A 24,415-nucleotide genomic window follows, 5' to 3' on the forward strand; every position below is an offset into this window, starting at 1 on the left:
GCCTCCAGAGTTCTAGGATTAAAGGTGTGTGCCATTTCACCTGGCAAGTGGATAAAACGCTTTAAACAGGGGGCTGCTGAGTTGGCTCAGCAGTTATGAGAACTTGTTACTCTTGCAAAGGCCCCTGAGTTCAATTCCCAGCACTACATGGCAGCCCACAACCATCTTCAACTCAAGTTCTAAGAGATCAGAACTCTTCTGACCTCTACGGACAATAGGCACACACATAGTACACACACACTCAGGCAAAATACTCATTTATGTAGCTAGACGTTTCTGTGTCCCAGCCGGCCGACAGTCGGGACAAATGTCTCCCACTTGCGTCCACCAAGCAAACACAGAGGCGTCTATTAATTATAACTGCTCAGCCATTAGCTCAGACTTATTACTGACTAGCTCTTACACTTAAATTAACCCATAATTCTTATGTTTAGCCATACAGCTTGGTACCTTTTGTCAGTTCTGCCTTCATATCTTGCTTCCTCTGTGTCTGGCTAGTGACTCCTGACTCTTCCCAGAATTCTCCTTGTCTGCTTATCCTGCCTATACTTCCTGCCTGGCTATCAGCCAATCAGTGTTTTTATTAAACCAGTGTACAAAAGCATTCCACACTATATACACATGAAACAAAATTAAGAAACCTAAAGACATTTTAGAGTGATTCTATACGCATGGGTGTTTTACCTGCATGTGATGTTTGTGTACCATTGTATGCAGTGTCTAATGAGATCATTAGAGGGTACTGGATCCCCTGTGACTGAAGTTAAAGATAATTCTGAGCAACTGTGTGGGTTGCTGGGAATTAAACCCAAGTCCTTTGGAAGAGCAATCTGGGTTAACCTTAATTGTTACTAAGCCATCTCTCGAGGCCCCTACCAAAAAAAGAAAGAAAATGCTGAAACATAAAGGTGTTCATCATCTGCACTTAACTGTAGGTACAGAACCAATGAGTTCAATTAAAACAGAATAGTCTGAGAGTTAAGGAAGAGGAACAATTTAACTGCAGATGTGTACCTGAATGTAGAACACTAAAAATTAGGTTGGAGTAAAAGACTCTGGCAAAGATGCTATTAAAACTTTAAAACATTGATTTGCTCTATCAACAAAACATAGGTAGCAAAGACCATTACAAAAATAACCTACAAACATCTCCTTCCTGTAGTCTGCCTTGAGGATTCCCCTTTTCTATACCAAGCCACTAAGTTGAGGCCACATTGCTATTGAGCCCTTCGATTCAGGAATGGTGTCTGCGTGCGTTGGGGGGTGGGTGTTAATGACAGTACAAGGCTCTATGAAGCTACTGAGTATCTTTCCTGCCAGCACTAGGCACATGAAGTCTACAAGGTCTATTTCTTGCTGACAAGAAGGTTCTCTCAACACCTTAGCATAAACAGTGTGTGTATGAGGGGAGGAGGGCTGTGCTTGAACTTTTTCCTATCTTCTCTCCCTGAAGTACACTGACTTCAGGGTCAGAAGTCAACATTTTCCTTAGCAAGGACCCTCTGGATAGGTTATGCTTCCTGCTAGAGCAGCTGTGTCTCAACCTGTTGGTCTGACCCTTTTAGGGGGGTCAAATGACACTTTCATAGACGTTGCCTAAGGCCTTTATGTGTGGTGAAATTACAGTTATGAAGTAATGATTTTATAGTTGGGGGTCACCATAACATGGGAAACTGTATTAAAGGGCAGCAGCATTATGAAGGTTGAGAACCACTGTGCTAGGTATCCTGGACTCTGTACCTTCTGATTGTCCATGACTGGGAGAGTATATTCTCTAATATACATGCCACAAAGAGAGAAGCAATATAGCTTTCTCATCATCAACCAGTCAAGTGGTTGATACCAGGGTAGTCACAAAGTAGTAGTCAGTGAATGGTAGCTCTTTATGGAGATAGGCAGAGCTCTATTTGCTCGCTCACAAACCTACATGCCACACCCACTTAGCTTCTCTGGCAGAGCTTTCCTATGGCAGCGTTATGTCCATGCACTTTGGGGTTGATGCTCACCCATAGCACAAATTCTGTGTGAGTGGTCAGAAGCAGTGTGCATCTGTAATATTCCAAGGGCAATCTTAGTTTTGTTCATATCAATGTCTTTGCAACTTTCGTTTCCAGCCAGCAACACCTCTCTCAGACTATTCTCGGACATTCCCAGGCCTGGGATGTGGTTCTATGAATGTCATCTTCTTCATGAGCTGAAATACCCTTGCCCACACCAAGTATAAATAACACTGAATGAACATGAGACACCTTAAGGTAAAAGGTTCCAAAGAGCAAATTAATGAATGAAAGATAATGGTTCAAATTGTTTTATTTCCATTTTTAACACTAGCAGGAGTCCAAAACAGACTGATATCCATGAGCATAGTTTAAATGTAACAAAGAGAGTTAAACTATATACATTAAAGAAAAAGGAAAGGGATTTTTTTTCTCTATACCAACCTTTTCCTAGTGGTGCAGTTTCTGATTAGTAGAACTAAACACATTTTTCCCAATTTAATTTAGGATGAAGTAATAGAACTTTTATGATCAACTTCATAAACTGTCTTTAAGGAGAAAATGAATTTTAAGTGGGTGTCACCATATTTACCAGTGAACTGGCTGCATGGTCACCTTGGCTCTTTGAAGTCTGGCTATCATAAGAACTAACAAGAGCAAGTCCATGAGGCCCACAGGGAACTCAATGGCTGTGACATCCAAGGGGAGGGCACACACCACACATCACAATGATGAGAGCTAATGCTCCTACCCTCTGAATCCATGTAAAAAAATTATTACTCTCATTCAAACTAACTGGAAGTCAAACAGTTTAAAAAGTCAGAATGAAGAATAAAACTCTTTTCTTTTCACATAGAGGAGGGACACTCCTTCAGCTCCATTTAAAGTGAATTCTGTGCTGAGTCCCTGCTCCTTCAGAATAGTAAACTCAAAGTCAGTTATTGCTAGCAAAGCTCCAGTGGTCCCTTTCCCACCCACCTCAAAGATGTTTCACACAAAAAGGCTATTGGTTTGGCTAGAAGCCCTCTGAGGAAGTAGTGTGGAGGTGGAGGCAGGCTGGCACTGAAGGCCTATCCTCTACAAGCCACCCTGTGCCTGGTGTCTCCAGGGGCAATTTACCACCTCACTGCCTCGAGAGCACCAGAGGCTCCCATACATATGGAGTGGAGCAGAGATTATTATGTGGTCCCATGGGGAGGAAGAGATACCATGCTTTGCTGACCAAAACCTACAGAGCAGTCAAAAATCTAGAGGATCAAAGCCCAACTGGCCAGAAGAGCAGCTTTGGAAATATCTATCTACTCAAGGGGCATGGGAAAACCAGGGTAGTGGCAGGTTGAGTAGGGCAATACCTCTGAAACACAGGCAACAGTGACTTGGGCAAAAGCATGGAAATGAAGAGCTGATAAGGCCACTGTTACTGCTACCACCTCCTGCTATCTATGCTCGGGCAGACATTAGGCAATGGGAACTGAAAAACTGATGGTTGGAGAGCACTGTAGAGCACACAGGACATATCTTAGCAGAAAAGAGAGGATACTAAAAAACTTGCTTGTCCTATTGGCCTTGAATGATCTGTGCCAGGCAAAGAACTCTGGAGCATGTGTAGGGTTCCTGAGAACAGTTGGTGAACAGAGATGGGGTGGGATGGGCACTGCTCCCATAGGCAACACTGAGCTGAGGACACTAGCAGTGCTACATCTTCCGGATTGCTGAAGAGCAGGTGAAGAACGGGCTTTATTGCACTTTCTCATTCTTAGGAAACATGGTTGCCCTGCAGAGGGTCTCTTGATTTGCAGAAAACACTGCACATCAATGATAAGGTGCAGGCAGAATCACAGATCACCTCTGCTCTAAAAGAAAAATAAAAGTCCACCAGCTGGGCTTTTCAGGGATAGCTTCTGTACTGGGATCCTTGGGCTGGATGGACCGTGTGTGGCCAGGTCACTGTGTGGCAGGCAGAATAGCTAACTGGCAGATGCCTTGGGAAGGTTCTGCACCCAGAAGAGTTGGGGCAAACATTCCCAACAGGGAAACTTCTTGGCCAACATGTAAGCTCCATAAAGAGGCTGGAGCCATGATACTCAAACTCCAATATACCTGACTCCTTTTCTCCTACTCCTGGCTCAGAAAACCCAGAGGAGCAGAGATGCTGAGCTGACCTGGGAGGATCCCTGGATCCTGCTCCATGGCATCAAACTGGAGAAAACAAAAGGATCTAAGGGGTTGGAAAACAAAATAGCAGTTTACATCAGACATTGATTTTTAAAGTCTTTTTGAGCTCAGGAAACTGGAGGCAGATACCATGCAGAAAGGCCAGCCTGGCTGTCTGTCCATTGGTCTATCCTGAGCAGTTCTGAACATTTCATATATAAATGGGGTGGTACCGTTTATGGTTGATCTTTTTCCTACAAGTTGGGCAAGTGTTAGCATTCTTAAGGGAATCACGGAGGCACTGGCTACAGAAGACGTGGCCACATTCTGTAGAAACAATGAGGCGCCCATTCTGCACAATCTAGAAGACATTAAAAAGGAACAGCTTTAAAGTATCCCTTGTCACCAAGAACCCTAACCCAAGCATCACTGAGGCCAGTGAAAACAAAGGGGCAGGGTTACAGCAGAAAAAGCAGAAGCAGCCTATATAACAACCTCAGAAGCAAATGCTGCCTCTGTGGAAGAGACTGTCGACAAGACAGAATTTTCCCAGCTGCATCAGCACAAAGGGGTTATGGGCAACCTTTACAAAAACCAGCAGCTTCTAGTTAAGGCTACGGTGGGAAACATGAATTTGCAAAGGCTAAAGATAAAATGTATAGGGCCCATAACCAACTGGTGCAATCTCCTTTGTAATTAGCCTTTGTGATAGACAGGTGTCAAATCCCACAGGAGACACAGATCTTCCAAGTTCTTTTTAGTGAAGTAGGTAAAACTTACAGGAGATACAAGTAGGTTACTTACCTCAGAGTATCCATCCATGCAGATCGGACAACTGACAGTACCTGAGGGCCTAAAATCACAGTGGCCCACATCAGTTTCTAGGTAAACTCAAATATTTGATTACATCCTATAAAGTAGCTTCATATATGCAGCCCATATCTTCTACCAAATCAATCCTCTCACTTCTGCTGAGTTAAGACAGGCACACAAAAAATTTGAAGATAAAATTAATAGTTTGAGCCTTTAATCCCAGCACTCATGAGGCAGAGCCAGAACTCTTGAGAGTTCAAGGCCACCCTGGTCTACAGAGCGAGATCCAGGACGGGCACCAAAACTACACAGAAAAACCCTGTCTCAAACCCCTACCCCCACCCCAAAAATGAACAGCTTGAAGTGTTGGGCTGGAATGACCATGAAAAGGGAGATGAAACAGAAGAGGTCTTGAAGAAGAGATATGGACAACTAGGCCCACCCACCTCCTTTGCCTCCAGCACTCCTCCTAGTGTCACCTGTAACACAACCCGGCCACTCTGGGTATGTCTGTCTCCTGATACAGCTGTCTGTCTGTCCATTGGTCTATCCTGAGCACACAGCTGAGTCCAGCCCTGCATACCAAGTACGCTTGGCTTTTTGGCAGATACTTGTTCTAGAGCAAGAGCTTATATACCTGCCGGCAAGTGCAGCATCTGTATACCCTGGCCTCCACCCAGCACAACAGGAGCAGAGCACATTACCTGAGTCCTGTAGATCCTTCATCCTTGCCGCTTCGAGGAGTATGGGTAGTCACATACACATCTTTGTCTCTAGACAGTTCCTCATCATCACTGCTCACCACACAGCTATCAGCATGGTCTTGGCGCAACCTCCTCCCATTTCTTCTTGGTCTTCTCCTTTCTAAGGAAAAGCCACATTTTCAGCCATCTTCACCATCCTACCCTAGTGTCTCTGAAGACCCTCCCTCCCCTCGAGACCTCCAGAGAGAAACTCCCACCATACTAGCTCCACCCCAAGAAGTCCTGCCCAGGAGCAGAAGCTACTCATTTGCCTTCTCAGGAGAGAAGACTCTGACATCATGGGCAGAGATTTTCAGTAAAGCCAACAGGTCTAACCAAAGCCTGCAATGCTGTGGCATTTATTCACAACAATTTTCTTTAAACCCAGGGAAAAAGGAAATGAAACTACTCACCTTCAACAATCTGAAGAGGGGGGAGAAAAAGAGAGTGTTATAAACATTCTGACATTTTAACTGATAAAACACACAGCTTGCCTTCCAATATATATATGCCCGACTCTCATGGATCCCGTGGGGCTCCCAGTCCTCCCTAGGGAAAGGAAATGTATAATTCTCCAGACCAATGTCTCCTACGAGCCAATATGCTGGATCTTACCCAGCCCATATCTGGGAGCCTGTACAAGACGAGAGGTAGGGTTATTGTCTGGAGGAAGCTACATTCTGTTCACAAAAACAGAGGCCTAGCTCATCCCACTGGGCTGAGTCAGAAAACAATCAGCAATGCTCACTGCACCTTTGGCCAACACAGCAAATGCCAATGACAGAACCGTTGCAGGGTTTGTGCTACTGGATGTTATAAAAAAGATCAACTGGGTATTAGCTTGAGTCAGTCTTTTTAACAAGAACTGGACAAACACTTGTTTGGTGGCTTAGAACATACATTAATATAGCTGAACATGATCTTAGTTTCTCATCTACTTACTTTCACCTTCAAAGTGCTGGGTTAGAGGTATGTATCACCACACCCAGGTTGTACACTGACAATTTCTGCCAGTTCAACTCCAGTCAATGCTACACTGTGGATAAGGGGAACATTCATGCCAAGGAGAAATGGCTGTATGTTTTCCTTTCCTTTTCATCACACCAGAGGCACCATTTTTGAAAAGAGCAAACTGTGAATGCCCCAAGGTCCACTCCTGTGCCACACTCTCATACCCTCCACTTGGACTCCTTTGCAGCAAAAATTTTGGCCCTAGTCAGCTGTGGTGGTGCAAGTCTTTCATACCAGCACTCAAGAGGCAGAGGCAGGTGGATCTCAGTGAGTTCCAGGCCAGCCTGATGTACAAAGTGAGTTCCAGGCCAGCCACCACTATAAAGAACAACCCTGACTCGGAAAAAAAAACCAAAAAACCAAAAACCAAACCAAACCAAAGATCAGTGGAAGAGCACTTTCACAGCTTGTGTAGAGCCCCCAAATTCAATTCCCAGTACCTAGTGTGAGGGATTCTCACTGCTTAAATTTTAAAATTTCTCTTAACTCTTTTGAGTCTTTGGACTCATCTAGGAGTTTGAACAACACACAAGAATCTGCTTACAGTTTAGTCTTAACAGGGCTCAGGACGTATTGAAAACTTCCCCCAAATCAGGTGTTCAGGAATTCCTATTCTAGACATACAAAGGCCACACTAAGGCTCAACCAGGGTACTCAGTGTGCCCATTCTAACAGCTTTTGGTGAAATCAGCAAGTTCACTTCAATGACCCACCTCTTACTATGCTCCAGTAGGAGTCTAAAGTCAACCTGAAGACAGTTCAAAATCCCTAACATATATGCTTGTCCATGTCTTTAGTTAATAATTTAATGGCCTTTGATGATTCATTACACTCAAAAACAAATGGAGATTGACTGGGGAAAAGAGCTACCAAATACAGACAATTCTTTATGGCTGGGACAAGCATGAGGTACTTTCTGTAACAAATCCAACACTAACTCTGAAACAAGAACCCAAGCCTCTTGTCTCCACACTACTATCATTGGAATTTTCTCTAACTTCCTGCCCATTCAGTTACTGTCAGGACAGTTCCCTCATCACCACTATTCCTATTCCAGGCTCACTCAAGGACTCCACTCATTGCCATCCTTACAACGTTTCTTTTTTCTTTTTCTTTTTTTTTGGTTTTTCGAGACAGGGTTTCTCTGTGTAGCTTTGCGCCTTTCCTGGAACTCACTTGGTAGCCCAGGCTGGCCTCAAACTCTCAGAGATCCGCCTGCCTCTGCCTCCCGAGTGCTGGAATTAAAGGCGTGCACCACCACCGCCTGGCCCTTACAAAGTTTCAATAGGTTAATATGGAATGGGGCAGTGCTAGATTAGCATGGAGCCTAAACCAAGGATGTGGAAAGGCAGGAAAGCCCAGGGAAGAAACCTGTGTAGCAAGAGCAGTCTACGAGGCCAGCCTAGACTACAGAGGATCCAGGAAAGGTGCAAAGCTACACAGAGAAACTCATCTCGAAAAACAAAAAAAGAGCAGTCTAGACAAAGGCACAGGAGGGGAAATAGTGATTTGACACCCAGCAAAAGATCACTTTCTTGGAGGTAGAATCCCAGCTCCCTTGTCAGGACCTGGCCTGGTACATTATGGGTAGATGTTGAGTTGTTAAGAAAAGGGATTTGGGGCTTTCTGAGCCCTTTCCCTGTTACCAGCCCACTTCCATCCTCAGGAATGCTTTCCTTCAATAAACTGTGTTTATTTCTATTACGCTGACATAGGGGAAAAGAGGGAGGAAGAAAAAGGATTTGGTGCCACTTTCCAGCATTAGCAACTGGAATGTGGCTTTAGCTAAGGTACTAAATTATGCTCTTTATAGAACTTCAGGAAGTTGACAGGAACTAACAACAAAAGTCAATGTTTTTACAGAGGAGGCTACTTACAATTAAACCTGTTCCTGTTTATTTCAAACAGTTCTAATCCATTTCCAGAAGAGCCATTGCTTACATGGGAACCAATGTCCCTGAATTCACCAGTCTTTGTGAGGATGCCAGAGATTACATCAGGACAACCTAGGGATTTTTTTTTTTTTTTTTTTTTTGATTTTTCAAGATAGGGTTTCTCTGTGTAGCTTTGCACCTTTCCTGGAACTCACTTGGTAGCCCAGGCTGGCCTCGAACTCACAGAGAGTGGCTCTGCCTCCCGAGTGCTGGGATTAAAGGCGTGCGCCACCACCGCCTGGCCAACCTAGGGATTTCTAACTAAAACCATACTATCTTTTCTTTGGCAGCTCCATGCTATCACATTTTCATTTTCCCTTAACTACATAACCCAGGAACATTGCCCATCAAGGGTTTAAGACCAGAGGCATGCACCACAACACCTGGCTCCTGGTTACCCACATCTTCATTTTGTTTCTTTCCGAGACACAGGGTTTCTCTGTGTATCTCTGGCTGTTTTGGAACTCACTTTGTAGACCAGGCTGACTTTGAACTCAGAGACCTACCTGTCTCTGCCTGCTGAGTGCTGGGATTAAAGGTATGTGCCACATCCGGCTTCTGTATTGCTTCTCAGTAAAACCTTTCTCTCAAAGTTTTAAACAAATTAGAAAACAATGTGGTATGTCTTTGTTCTGGAAGTTTCTTGCTAGGCACTCACTCAGAATTTCAAACCTCAGTTTGAGACAAATGGAAGATTAGATTACTAACACTTCTGTTCCCTGTCTGCTGTCTTTTCTGAGTACCAACTGCTACACACTTGTCCAATGCTATCCAAGGTGATGGTTCAACCTCTATTCAACAGCTTCAGTTCTGGCACACTGTAATCAAAAGGTGTTTAAAATGAATAGCAAACTTGTCCTTAAGATGCTCATCAATTAGTTGACCAGATCCAAAAGACACATGGAGGTAGGATGTATGTGTGTGTGTAGGGGTGTTCCAATACCATGGAATAGGTCTATCAGAAGTAACTTCTAATAACTCTGCCTTAGTTCTAGCAGGATATACATGGAATACACAGTCTCTCAAATTCTGTCCTCCCTGGAGTCATAAAAGAGCTGTGACAGCAGGTGTTAGATAGACTAGTTAGCTGCTTCCCTGGAGCCATGTTTACTGGTAACTATTCCTGAAACCCAATGGCAGCACAAAGTCAATATTCCCAGTTCCCTCCAGGTCAGAGGTATAAACATACTGCTAACTGCTGCACTTCATGCAAGCAAGGCATCCAAACAGGTCTCTCTTAATAATACAATATAGTACCAACACTGGCAGCTTATCCCATTTCAAAGAGGCATGTCCAAGTTTATACATTTCAAACTACAGAACTAGAACTGCTGCCGTAGAAAGGCCAAAAGTCAAGCAGATCTAGTCCATAGGAGACAAGAGCCACAACAGGTGCTTTTCCTGACACATTTCTCATTAGGGGCTCCTGTTACTGAATACAGGACTTTCCCTTCACAATTACTTGATGTGTATGGATGTTTTGCCTTCAGTGTTCCTGATGCCAACAGAGCCCAGAAGAGGGCACTGATACCTTGGAACTGGATTTACAGCTGGTTGTGAGCTGCCCTGTGGGTGCTGGGAATTGAACCCAGGCCCTCTGGAAAGGCAGGCTCCTTAACCTCTGAGCCATCTCTCTAGTCCCTTTCACAATCTTCCCAACCTGACCAGTAACCCAGGCTTCAGATGCAGATATGGGCCAGGGACTCCTGCCCAAACCAGCCAACTTTTCCTCAACTGCTTACCACAACAGAATCATTGTGAGTCAGATCCACAACCACAGGCTCCAAAGATTCACAGGTGAGGTCCACGATTTCATCTCCAGCTTCAAAATAAAGCAATTCAACAAGTGTTAAGTAAGATAGGGCTGCACTCCTCAGGCTTGGTCCACATTACAAACATGGTAATAAACTTGTGTCAAAGGATGAAATCCGTACACACACAATATAAAAAACATCCATACCAACTCCCTTTCAAAAACAATAACCAAGTGCCCAACTTTCTTAAGTGGGCTATATAGATTTATTGAGGTCCAGAGGTGTACATGTGGGGACAAATGTCTGAGTGGTTTCATCCCACCCACACAATCATGCTCAAGCATCACAATTTCATTAATTAGGGAAGGCATGCAAAAACCACTTACAACTATTTTTTCCTGATTGCTATTAGCATTTAAAAAATATGAGATTTAGATCCCCATGCCCCACAGGGTTTCTCTGTGTAGCTTTGGCGTCTTTCCTGGAACTCACTCTGTGGCCCAGACTGATCTTGAACTGGGATTAAAGGCATGCGCCACCAATGCCCGGTAAGGTTTAGGCTTTATAAACAGTATGAGTAACACATTCTAACTTGTTTTATCTGCTTCTGCTTGTATTAAATTTCCCAGTGGTAGGTGTAGTGACACACACACATCTTTGATACTAGCCCTTGGTAGGCAGAGGCAGGCGGATCTCTGTAAGTTTGAGGCCAGTCTGGTCTGCAGAATGAGTTCCAGAATGGCCAGGGCTATCCAGAGGAACCCTGTCTTAAAAAACAAGAATAAAAAGAGGCCAAAGACAAACAAACAAACAAACACCAAAAACTTGTCTGTCTGCCTGCCTCTTCCCCACACTTATATACACACAAAAATACAATGTACCAATTGCCTCTCACTCTTCATGAAAACAAATGGCTACTACTTAATGCTTCATAGACCATAATTTAGGAGTCATTCTTTTTTGGTAGATACAACTGGTTCTTCCAAAAGAAACACCCTAATGGGCTGCCTGTGCATACCACCTGGCAAAGGTGACAGAATTTCCAACAGCATGACAAGTGCCTCATTGGAAGCAGCTGGATCCTTCTAAACCCTGAGATTGAGTCCATGTGTGTGTTTAGTGTTACATCTAAGAAAAAGACCTCCTTTGGGAATAGAATTCCAGAGCCTTAAATCTGTAGGTGAAGAATAAAGGTTCTGAAGGATTCACTGTAAAAAATCCAACCGAGACCAAACAGAAAACACCGAGAAGTCCAAGAAACCTATCTTACATGAAGTAGCTTCTTTTTAACTCTAAGATGGTTGAAAAGTTCCTACTTGCCGGTACACACACATTGTATAACCCCTTCGTCGTTTTTTTCTTTGTAGTAGTGCTAAGGGGTGGGTAAGCAATGGCTTTGCACATTAAACAAGTGCCCTTCCACATTGATCTGTGTCTACAGCCCACTGCTTCTCTTTAAATTATCAGTTTTTGGAGCAATGAGGTGGTGGTGCACATCTTTAAACCCAGCACTCGGGAGGCAGGGGCAGGTGGATCTCTGTGAGTCAAGGCCAGCCTGCTCTACAGAGTGAGTTCCAAGACAGCCAGGACTGTTAACAAAGAAACCATCTCTAAACAACAACATTTAAAATATCAGTCTTGGGCTTGAGTTATAAAAAGTAACAGAGCAAAAGGGTTTGATCCAAGCCATCTGACACTTTCCTGAGCAGGCAAGAGAAAAAAATCCTATCTGGCCTCTTCCCAAACCAAGCTACAGTAATGATAGCTCTATTGACAAGCTTGCCTTCTATAGGAAGTTTTGTCTTAATGAATACCAGAAGAGGAAACTCAAGTATTTCACAAAGCTAAACATCGTGAAATAACTGAGACACGTGGCTACTTCAAAACCTATGAAGAGACCACAATACCATTACTCATTGTAGCTATAAGCTGCATAGGTAAGTCTAAGATTATACATACATATAAAGAAAGTACAAGAGCATCCAAAAGCCAATATTTTTATGGTATAATCTGTCACACACAGTCCCAAGGATTTTATGGCATAAATTCAACTTGCCCTATATACTAACATTTTTCCCCACCTTAGAGGCCCAGAAAGTGTGACCTGGGGCTAGAGAGATAGTTCAGGGGTTATGAATACTTACTACTCTTGTAAAAGACTCAAGTTCAGTTCCCAGCACCCACAGGGCAGCTCACAACCATCTGTAAACTCCAGTTCCAGGGAACATAATGACTTCTTCTGCCCTCTGTGGGCATCAGGCACACATGTAGTGCACAGACATACATGTAAGCAAAAACACTCATAAACATAAATATGGGTGGGTGGGGGTATGACTTTCCATAAGGCCTCACAGTGGGCATTAATAAACACAAACTGAGTCCAATTCACATGTTTACCGACTATACCATACTGTCTATTGTTACACAGTACATACAGTCCAGCATTCCTGGCTCTTACCAGTTTCCACGAGTTCTATGGGTTCTGCTTCCAAGGAAATCTCAGGGGTTGAAGTTGTTTCCCGAGTTCGCTTCTGGGTTTGTCTAGAACTTACTGTTCCACCACGCCGCTTTCTTTGAGGGTTTCTCTAAGGTCATCAAGGGGGAAAAGAAGCAGTTGCATGAGCTCTAGACTTGACAGAGTTTCAGGAAGAGTAAAAAAGTCAACAGGGGAACAGTTTAACTTGTCCTTGTTTAAATTTTAAATCTCTGTGTAAATTAATCTGAGTTTCATAATAATAAAAAAAGATAATCAAATCATTTCTGGTTTGGGATTAGGACAGAATTTCCAACGTTTCTGAAATGGCCTTAAATACTACAGATTTATTTGAAGTGGCATTCTTAGAAATGCTGATCATAACATCAAATACTAGCCGGGCATGCTGGCACATGCCTTTAATCACAGCACTCAGAAAGCAGAGCTAAAAAAATACCAAAGATGTTATATGTCCTATAGTATATAAAACATTCAGTCAACTTTACTTTTTTTTTTTTTTGCTTTTTGAGATTGGGTTTCTCTGTGTAGCCCTGGCTATCCTGTAGACTAGGCTGGCCTCTGCCTTCCAAGTGCTTGGATTAAAAGTGTGTAACAACATGCCCAGCTGATTCACTATCTTTCTCTTTAAACATTTATCATATGCACGAATGCACTTGTACTTGTGCTACCATGCTTACAACATGAAGTCAGAGGACAGCTTTCAGCAATCAATTCTCTCCTTCTACCATGTGGAGCATGGGGATCAAGCTCATTGTCAGGCTCATTGGTAAGCACCTTACCTAATGAGCCATCTTGCCAGACCAAGATTAATTCTTTATATAAAAAAGTGTATCTATTTCATTAACATAGAATTTACCTTCATCTTTATAAACAGTAAAGTTACATTTATACCAAATTATTCAAAAGTAAACATGATTTATCAACAAACACTTGATCTACATGCACATCTACATTACTACCTGAGGTCATAAAAACTCCCCAAAGAAAAAAGTTCCAAGACACCTTACTCTAGAGCACAAGTGCTTCCAGACTCTGTCTTGCACTGAACCAGAGCTGACTCCAAGTTGTGACCAAAAGTGAAAATAAGTCATTTGTCATTATTTTTTTTCCTATTTTACATATATGAATATTTTGCCAGCATGCATGTCTTCTGTGTGCCACTTCTAGGCCTGTGAAGGCCAGAAGAGAGCACAAGACCTTCTGAATTGGAGTTACAATTCTGAGGTGCCACTGAACCCAGGTCCCCTGGAGGAGTAGCAAGTGCTCTTAGCCACATGCCTAGACCCATTTTTTTTTTTTTCTTTTTCCCAAGACAGGTTTTCTCTGTGTAGTTTTGTGCCTTTCCTAGAACTTACACTGTAGCCCAGGCTGGCCTCGAACTCAGAGATCCACCTGCCTCTACCTCCCAAGAGCTGGAATTAAAGGCATGAGCCACCACTGCCCAGCTTTTTTTTTTTTTTTCCCTCGTTTCTTTTGAGACAGGGTTTCTGTGTGGCTCTGGCTGTCCTGGAACTCTGTAAACCAGGCTGGCCTCAAACTCAGAGGAGTCAGTTCTCTCTTTTCACCATGTGGGTCCTGAGAATCAAATTTGTCAGAAAGGGCCCTTTATCAACTGAACCGTTTCACAGACCTATAAATAGCAGTTGATACATCTGTAAAGGCCAAAGACAAAAACAGAGGCCTTTCTTTGTCTCTCTACTCTTTTTAACTTTTGTTCTTTTTTAAAGTCTGAGTGCGTGCATGTATATATGCATACTATATGCATGCCTGGTGCCCACAGAGGCCAGCAGAAGGTGGCAGATCATCTGGATCTGGAGTTACAGGAGGTGTGAGCCACGTGGAACTGGAGTCCTCTGTACGAGTAGCATGTGTTTCCTAACCACCAAATTCATCTTTCTAGCCCTCAGATGTGAGACCATAGCTCTCATTAAACCTGGTGTTTACTTTTTCTCCTAGATTGGCTCATCAGTATGCCCTTGGGATCAAGCCTCCTCCTTCTCTAAGGACTGAAAATGTGTGCTACCCTGCCAGCTTTTATGTGGGTGATGGGGACCCAAATTTGGGTCCTCATTCTCACATAGGAAGCTGAGGCATCTCTGCAGCCCTAGAGTCTGATCTCACTATATAGTTGAGTATGGCCCTGAACTTGAAACTCTGATAATCTTGCCTCCATTACCAATGGATTATAGATGTATTTACTATTTACTTGGATTACACATAGGTGTATACCACAACAGATTATTTTCAGTTCTGCTGGGAAATGTAATGCAGGGCCTTTTGCATAAGCAATAGAGACACATTCTCAGCTGTTTTTATTTATCTTATTTTTAGAGACAGAGTTACTGTGTAACCCAGACTATCCTTAACTTTCAGTCTTTGTATCTCAACTTCTCATTTATCGGGAACTGGAGGCCAGTGCTGTAATATGTGGCTTATAGTCTTCTTTAATGTGCTGTAACAGACAAAATAGTTAACTCATGTTGGTAATAAAATTAACAAGAAAACTTACTGTACTCATTGTGCTCGCTGGCTTCAATCCACAGAAAAGGAAGTGATATACACCAAGGTTTATGGGGAGGTGGAATGTTCTCAATCTCTCATGCCCACTGAATACTCATCCTGTGGCTTACAATCTGGAGCCAATTAGATGTCCAGTATTTCCAAGTTCTGAAAAACAAAGATACCCACTTGATAAATGTTGCTATTCACACACGTACATACACCACACACAGAAAATTTACCAGTCTATCACCTGGATGCTTTGCTGAACATTTTATATAATTTGTACCTTTACCCTACATTCATTTTACGAAGAAATAATTCTCGAATATAGAACTGCCTATGTAATCCCAAAGTCTACTACCCAAACTATTACATCATTTTCTGCCCAAGATCCTTTTTGAACAAAAGGCTTCCTGTATTCTACCACTGAGCTATACTCCTGCAGACCTTCCTGACCTCCTTCCTGGTTGTTTCAAATGTAGAAAAACGATTAACTCTAGGAGAAAGACAAGTTTTAGCTGCTTAACTAAAATACATAAACCAACTCCTTAACAGAAGGAAAGGAACAGAGAGAGCTTCCTAAGCCAAGAAGTCTTCTTGTCTTGTTATTTCACCACCCTTCCAAGGATCTGAGGGACTAAGGAGAGAGCCATCTTTTGCAATTCAGACCATAGAATAGTCCCAGACCCGCTGTAATTCCTGGATTCCCATGTACATTTTTGCTTCTGGTTTTAGGAAGTATCTTATATATCCATGAAATGTGTGCTCACCCCATCTACCTCAAGGGCACATCTTAATTCAGAAGACTATAACAAAAATATCTTGCTGGGCAGTGGTGGTGCCCGCCTTTAATCCTGGCACTCAAGAGGCAAAGTCAGGTGTATCTCTGTAGACCAGCCAGGTCTACAGAACAAGTTCCAGGACAGCCAGGGCTACACAGAGACCCTGCCTCAAAACAAACAAACAAACAAACAAACAAACAAACAAACACCCCCATCTTTACAATGAGTTAGAGGTTCCCTGGATTAGAGTGCCTGCTGTGAAAGCAAGAGGGCCTGAGTTAAGCCTCTGCAACACCCACACAAAAGCTACGCAGGGCAGCAGGCCAGGAACCTCATAGCTTCACATTTAGTCAGACCCAGTTTCAAAAAATAAGGCAGAGGAGCCGGGCAGTGGTGGCATACCCTTAATCTCAGCACTCTGGAGGCAGAGGCAGGTGGATCTCTGTGAGTTCAAGGCCAGCCTGGGCTACAGACTGAGTTCCAGAAAAGGCGCCAAAGCTACACAGAGAAACTCTGTCTTGAAACACCACCCCCCAAAAAATGTAGAGGGCAATATAGGAAGACATTTGATGTCCTTCTTCCTTCTCTGGTCTCTACATGGGCAAAGACAAACACCCCCCAACACACACATGCAGAAGGGAAAGAAAGACCTGTCTGCGGAGTGCTGAGAAATGTGACGGACATATTTTGGCAGTTCCATTAGTCTCTTGCCTCATTTTATGATGGTTAGCCTCTATTCTAAGATACTCAGCATGGCTGCTACAGACACCCTGACCTGTATGCTTCTTACCAATCTGAAGCCGAGTCTCTTAAAAACCCAATAATTCATTACCATCACTAGGAGCTTTCTTGGAGTCTTTCACATTCCACACTACTGGTGACAATACCAACTCCATTCCAAATCTGGTTCTTCTCTTTCAGAGATAACAATGGCCGAGAGCTAGAGAACTCTATCTATGACAGGAGCCAGTCTTAGGAATCTATCTAGAGACTGAATTTGAGCAAATCCAGGCAGAAAAGGGCATCCATCAGATCAGCCTGAGGATGTAGATAGATATACCCTCACCAACCACAAAGGTTTCTGGATTATACAGATGACAGGTTGTCAGAATATTTACTTTCATGTTTAAGATGAGGTACTATCCAAGGACAATCTGTATGTCCTTCCGATTGGCCAGATTAAGGAAGTAAGTATTGTGATGAACACCATTTTTTTCTAAGAGATAAGGACGAGTAAGAGTAGTCACAACCCACAACCAATAAATACCACTTTTTTGTTTTGGGGGTTTGTTTTCTCTTCCAATGGTGGGGGAACCCAAGGTCTTAGCCATGCTCAACCACTGAGCTACTTCCCCAAGTTCTGAGACTATATTTGTATGTTGCAGGATATTTGATCACACTGTGAACCCCCAGTTTGAATTAACTGGCGCACACCTTTAATCTAAGAGCTTTCTGCTTGAATAATGCAAACAAGATTAAGTAAAGTCAACCATAGATCAAGAGGCAAAGCAAGAAACCAGCTGACAGGAAGTGAACATAAAAAAAAAACAGCAAGAGGAAGTCAGGAGGACAAATAAATAGACACACAGGAAGTAGAAGGGAGGGACACCGAGTCTGAGATGGTGAAGGAGAAAGGCCCCTTTTTGTGACGTTGGTGCAGGAGAAAGGTCAGCTGGGTGCTTTCTCTGCCTCTTTGAGCTAGCAGGCTTTCACCCCAGCAACTGGCTCCCGAGTCTTTACTGGTAAAATCGAATGATTGAGATTTAATGAAAAAAACGTGTGCCACGAACAGTTTTGCTTTTGAGAAAGGGTCTATGTACGAGTGGCTGGTCCAGAATTCTGACAATTCAGAAGGCTGATAAAAGGTGTGTGCCACCATGCCTGGCAGAGAATCTATACTCTAACTGCTATGCTAAGACCAAAATTTGAGGTATTCTAGAAGAAAATTGTAACGAACTCTTAATTCCTGTTTCCTACAACACAATCCTCCAGCACCATAACCTTAGCAAGGGCCCCACCATCCTTTAGTGCAAAGGAAGCCCTCAACTTCACAGGGCTTTATCGCCTTTCCACCTCCCCTAGTATTTTGCACATAACAGATACTCATGATAATTGATTGGAATGAGTAAATGACTTTGAGGGTGACAGTGTCCTTGCCATTAAAAGACTCAGGATGCCCGATGGTAATGGTGCACTCCTTTAATCCCATCACTCGGGAGGCAGAGCCAGGAGAATCTCTGTGAGTTGGAGGCCAGCCTGATCTACAGAGTGAGATCCAGGACATGCACCAAAACTACACAGGGAAACCCTATCTTGAAAAACAAAACAAGGGCTGGAGAGATGGCTCAGAGGTTAAGAGCACTGACTGCTCCTCCAGAGGTCCTGAGTTCAATTCCCAGCAACCACATGGTGACTCACAACCATCTGTAACGAGATCTGGTGCCCTCTTCTGGCCTGCAGTCATACACGCTGTATACATAATAAATAAATAAATAATAAATAAATAAATAAATAAATAAATAAATAAATAAATAGTGTCCTTCTACAAGTGTTAACTGGAAGACACAATTAACTATGATACTGTAAGCTTCTTAATTGTGGAAATGAACCTTAGATAGTCTGCCACGTTCAAATTAATGTGAAGTGGAGGGGAGTGAATGCTTGCAGTATCAGACCTGCCTAACTGTGGCTCGTAAGCAACTGAAGTAACTTTTGAAACTTAGTTCAGCTGGGTTCAATTTTCTGATTTTCCCCTGCTATTTCTCAAAGAAGCTGTGTACAGCAAACTCAACTTCCTATGGATAAAGTGTCCCTATTATATCAACACCACTGGAAGAAATGAGTCCAAACCAGCATTTTAAGTAGAACTGTATTTCACTTTTAGGCACCCTAGATGTCAACCCCTCACTCTAGGCTCTTTTCTATGACAGTGCCATTAACAGTTGGGAGGCAGAGACAGGCAGACCTCCAAGTTTGAGGCCAGTCTGATCTACATAGCAAGTCTGAGGCCAGATGAGGATACACAGTGAGATCCTATCTCAGAATAAATAAATTTAAAACTGTTGTATGTACACAGGAGAGGTACACATGTTATAGTGTGTAAAGTCAAGAGGATAAATTTGTGGATTTGGTTCTCCCTTCCACCTTTACAAGGTATCACTATTCTTGGTAGTCAACTTGACTACATCTGGATTTATTAAATCCCAAATGGCTTGCGTACACCTTCCAGGATTCTTTCTTATTAAATATTTGAATATTAAATCATTGACCCACTTCTAATCTAGATCTTTGAGGAGGGAAGATCCACCTTTTGTTTTGTTTTTCAAGACAGGGTTTCTCTGTGTGTAGCTCCGGCTGTCCAGGAACTCACTTTGTAGATCAGGCTGGCCTTCAACTCACTGAAATTCAAATGCCTCTCTCTGCCTCTTGAGTTCTAGGATTAAAGGTGTTTACCACCACTGCCAGGCTACACTTCCTAAATTTAATAAGCCTAACTCTAAATCAAACACCACAGACTCCACTGCATTTAGTATAGTTAGCAAAACAAAAGGTTGCCATTTTTCTTCCCAATGAAATTGCATTCAAATTATATAGCTCATTAGATGCTTAGAAAAAAATGACAGATAACTGAGAAAAATTGTAGGACGGTATTTTGATGTGAACCTAGGGCCTGGCACATGCCAGACAAGCGATCTACCACTTCGAGCTATCTATCTATCTATCTATCTATCTATCTATCTATCTATCTATCCATCCATGCATCCATCCATGCATCCATCCACCCACCCACCCACACATATCCACCCACCCACCCACACATATATTAGTTACATATGAGAATTTGAGTTCAGATCCCAGTATGTATCTATCTACCTACCTACCTACCTACCTATATATCAGTTATATATGAGAATTTGAGTTCGGATCCCAGTATCCATGAAAGAATGTGAGGCACGGCAGAGTGCTCACCTGTAAACCCTATGCTGTGTGTGTGTGTGTGTGTGTGTGTGTATGGGGGTGGTGGAGGTGAGACAGGAAGCCTGCTGAGGCTTGGAGACCTGGTCTCACGGAGTAAGATAGAGTGATAAGGCAACAACACTGCTCTCTGCAAGCATATATACCCTACCCCCCACAGAGAGAGGGAGAAGGAGGTTGACTCATTTGTCCTGAACTCATTCCACAGCCCGGTCACTTGTGATCCTCTTGCCTCAGGCCTCTTGAGTAGCTAGGATTACTGGCACAGGCCACTAGCTTGGCTTTTTGGGGGGAGGGGATGTTCAGATCTAGAGGGGAAAATGAATCCTTTCAATATATGTAAAATTATAGTCTCTATCAGGTAAACAAAGGGACTTGGGAGTAGGATTCTTACAGGACTATCAAGTGAGTTCAAGGCCAGTCTAGACAACTTAGCAAGACCCTGACTCAAAATAAAAAAGTGCCGGGCGGTGGTGGCGCACACCTTTAATCCCAGCACTTGGGAGGCAGAGGCAGGCGGATCTCTGTGAGTTCAAGGCCAGCCTGGTCTCCAAAGTGAGTTCCAGGAAGGGCGCAAAGCTATACAGAGAAACCCTGTCTCGAAAAACCAAAAATAAATAAATAAATAAATAAAAGTAAAAAAGTAAAATGAGGAGTTGGTGAGATACCACAGCAGTAAAGCACTTGCTATATGCAAGCCCTGACAGCTTCATTCAATCCGAGGTAGCAACATCAGTGGAAGGAAAAACTGACTTCAAAAACTTGTCTTCTTACTACCAAACATACATCATGGCACCTGGGTGCCCTAGACCCACATCATATTCACACAATAGTGAAAAAGACCTGAGATGTAGCTCAGTAGTAGAGTAACTTGCCTAATGTGTGTGAGACCCTGGGTTCAATCTCCAGTCCCAACAAAAGAATATCGTTTGACTGTTCAGGGCTGCAGCAAACACTATATACTCACCGAGAAACCAACTTTCCTTGGAATAACAACTAAGTAAGCAAGCAAATAAAAAACTAAAACTGCCGGGCGGTGGTGGTGCACGCCTTTAATCCCAGCACTCGGGAGGCAGAGCCAGGAGGATCTCTGTGAGTTCGAGACCAGCCTGGTCTACAAAGTTCCAGGAAAGGGGCAAAGCTACACAGAGAAACCCTGTCTCGAAAATCAAAAATAAAATAAAACTAAAACTGTTCTTGAGACAAGTCTCAAGTACCCTTGACTAGCCTCAAGCCCAAATAGAGCCCAAGATGACCTTAAATTCCTGATTCATCTGACTCTACCTCTGAAGGACTGGAATTACAGGCACTCTTCAAAGTATTAGGAAAATACTTATAAAAGGATAAATAATCATATCTGGGAAATATAGTCAACTAGCCCGGCGACGGTAGCGCACATCTTTAACCCCAGCACTCGGGAGGCAGAGGCAGCCAGATGTCGAGTTCGAGGCCAGCCTGGTTTCCAGAAACCCTGTCTCAAAAAACCAATCCCACCACCCCAAAAAAGTAGTAAACATTGTTTTAAAAAAAGGAAGCTTTCATAAAATTATAATTGGAAGCTCATGTTTATGTAATACCAAGGCCAGCAAGACATCTTTCCACTCATTTCGTATCGAACTCACATGTAAACCCGAACCCAATTGCGTCTCCATCCATTTAAGAACAAAAACAAAACCCTGGGTGTATATGGGGTGGGGTTTCCCTCTCACCACTGCCAGGAACTAGAGTTAATCTGCGTCCAAGAGCAGGCTGAAAGACCTCGGACTCTCCCGTCTTTATGGACCTCAGTCTCCCTCACCCACTTGGGCAACCTAAACTGAGCACCAGACTGCAGAACTGAAAGCTCAAAGCGCCCACAGGCATAGACAAGTAAAAAACAAAAGCAGAAACGCCCATATCTGGACTCGTCCCTCTCGAGTCAAAAGGTAGACAATGGCGTCCACTGCAAGTGTTTAGGATTAAGGATCAGGTTGAGTTTCCTATTCCTGTGTACAGATGTACCAAGGAGGGAAGGACCCCAGAGGGTGCAGCAGGGCTGGGACAAATCGCAATCGCACGCTTCACCAACCATGGGGAGGGTAGAACGCGGCTCCTGGAAGCCCAAACCCCATCCAGTTCCGAGGCCCGCAAGCGTCCACAACACTCTCCTAGCTTAGACAGGGCCCGCCACGCGGCTTGGGTGCCCGAGCAAACTCGCAGGCCCCAAGAAGGCGGGGCGGCGGCGACAACACACAATGGCCGCGTCGTCAGCGGGGAACAAAAACCTTGCTCAGGTCCTCTCCAATCGGCCCGCCCAGCCAAAAAAAGTGACCTTGGACGCCTTCTCCCCCTCCTTGAACCCTAGTTTCCCTTCCTGGTTTGCAAAAGAGGTCCGGTCAGCCAGGCCGCGGGTGGGCGAGCGGCGCCTCAGATCGAGACTTCCCTATTTCCGACGCGAATGCGGCGCCGGGCTCCTACATCCGCGCGCTCTCTGGGGCCGAGTAGGCTGAGGGGGCCCGACCCCGAGAAGCGCGGTTCCGGGCTGCCCGAACGATCCGCGACTGCCGGGCACCCACTCCGCTGCAGGTCGAGAAGCCGCCCGCACTGCCCTGACTTTCCGCCTCCATCCTGCGAAGCCGAGTCTTACTTGGAGCTGGTGTGACCAGGCAGACGCCACAGCCAACGCGCTCGAGCAAAGACGTCCCTCCTCCACCAGCCGCCGAGGAGACCCGCTCAAGCAAGACTGCACCGCCTCACCGAGACCCACTTCCGCTCGGCCGGCCCCCGGCCCGCCCTTCGCAGTCCCCATTGGCCTCCGCCGCCCTGACTCCCGTGCTTTACCGGTTTAGGAGGCTCGTTTGCAATTCTATTGGGTAAGAAAACCATCTATTACCACTTTGAAATGCACCTTCTTCCGGCCACGCCCCCACTGGCGTGCCAGAGTTCCACCTCTCGCGAGAGCACCGCCAGTCACGCTCCTCCCGCGAGAACTTGGCGGAGTCGTTGCTGGGGCGCCGCGCGAGCTTGGCTACTGGCTCTTGAGACGGCCCCGGGCTTCTGATTTGGTTTATTGGCTGCGGCTAACATTAAACAGTGATCCTCGCCAGTCATTCCATGCCCATCTCTGTTTCCCCGGTCGTTGCCGAGACCTACGGGAAACTGGCCCAAGGCCCCAATTTTCTGGTGATCCACAGGCAACGCCGCCTGGGTCCGCACCCCAAATGCCAGGCTCTGAGTGGGCGTGTCGGCTCCCTGGACTCTACATTGGTCCGGTCCGGAGCCCGGGGGGGTGGGCGGGCGTTCAGCCTAGGTATCTGGGAGGCCTAACTGGAGGAAATTTGAGGACTAGACGGGGAGAGAACATCCAGCTAGACATTTTGTGTGCCAAAGCTGGGGGAAAGGAGAGATGTGCGTACCCAGGAAACATCGGGCTAGCTGCCCAGTGTGTCAGGAGCAGAGGCGAGGGGTGAGGAAGGCAGAACTCGGCAGAGAACACAAATGCCAAGTACTCACTGGGACTGTACTGTCCTACAGAAGAATGGCCTGAGAAGAACCGGCCTCGGGAAAGGCCAGGGCCTGGAATTCTTGGGTCTTGCGACATCTCATATTACAGAGTCCCTTCTACCTGATTCTGAAAACCAGCACCATGGCTTTAGGCAAGTCTCAGCACTTTCACACCTGGTACCAGGGATCCGTTTTACCTACTTCTGAGAAAGAATGTGAGGGCTAACAGATAATACAAGTGCAGACTAGGCCCTCCTGGAGTGCAGCAAAACCGAATGGTACTAGAAAAACAATGCTGTTTTTCTTGGAGCACGTGTCTCTGAGCTAGGTTGTAGCACGGGTTTAGCAACTAGAAAACGGATCGATGGATCGATAGATAAATAGCAACTAGAAAACAGATGGGTGGAGACCCTCAGGCTATATGAAGATTGTCTTAAATGTAGTTGAGTTGCTTCTGTAGGGTGTAATCAACCTGGAAGGTTGATTCTCATATGAGAATGACAAAGCAGATCAAAACCGAACGTTAATGTTTGTGCTATCACAGTCTGACATTTTATGTAATTACAAGGGAGTTTATGTCTATCAGACATACATCTGACTCCAGTGTAAAATGTGTGTTTGGATGTTTTGAGCATATTTTTCCAACTGTTATAACTGGAATAAAGTGAATTTACAAGTTTAAGAGAAATGTAGGCATTTCTAATTTTGAATATTTAATAAGGCATGGGAGATCAAAACAGGAACAATACACCTTGCAAGTTAATGGGAGACCA

General features: G+C 44.3%; 1 protein-coding gene across 4 annotated transcripts; it reads right to left on the reverse strand.

Moving 5' to 3' along the window:
- Nucleotides 1-2,292: 2,292 nt before the first annotated feature.
- Nucleotides 2,293-23,074, reverse strand: Rnf4 (ring finger protein 4). Of its 4 annotated transcripts, none has more exons than XM_076546985.1 (7): nt 22,786-23,074; nt 15,410-15,567; nt 12,865-12,991; nt 10,388-10,474; nt 5,669-5,828; nt 4,956-5,004; nt 2,293-4,512 (listed from the first exon to the last, which is right to left on the reverse strand). In XM_076546985.1, the coding sequence occupies exons 2-7, from the start codon at nt 15,416-15,418 to the stop codon at nt 4,363-4,365; spliced, it is 582 nt and encodes a 193-aa protein (XP_076403100.1). In that variant the 5' UTR covers nt 15,419-15,567; nt 22,786-23,074; the 3' UTR covers nt 2,293-4,362. The 4 variants fall into 4 exon arrangements, with proteins under 4 accessions (XP_076403100.1, XP_076403102.1, XP_076403101.1 ...); XM_076546987.1 differs by having other exon boundaries at nt 22,980-23,069; XM_076546986.1 differs by lacking the exon at nt 22,786-23,074 and adding an exon at nt 22,228-22,746.
- Nucleotides 23,075-24,415: the final 1,341 nt, after the last annotated feature.

Source organism: Peromyscus maniculatus, chromosome 10, assembly GCF_049852395.1.
Source record: "Peromyscus maniculatus bairdii isolate BWxNUB_F1_BW_parent chromosome 10, HU_Pman_BW_mat_3.1, whole genome shotgun sequence".
NCBI lineage: Eukaryota > Metazoa > Chordata > Mammalia > Rodentia > Cricetidae > Peromyscus > Peromyscus maniculatus.

Excerpts from the sequence above, each read along its gene's own strand:
- Rnf4 (XM_076546985.1), bottom strand. Across the intron at positions 5,829-10,387 it reads TGATTCTGTTGTGGTAAGCA|AAAGGAGAAGACCAAGAAGA; the intron begins GTTGAGGAAAAG and ends GCTTTTCCTTAG. Across the intron at positions 5,005-5,668 it reads GAAGGATCTACAGGACTCAG|GCCCTCAGGTACTGTCAGTT; the intron begins GTAATGTGCTCT and ends CTGTGATTTTAG.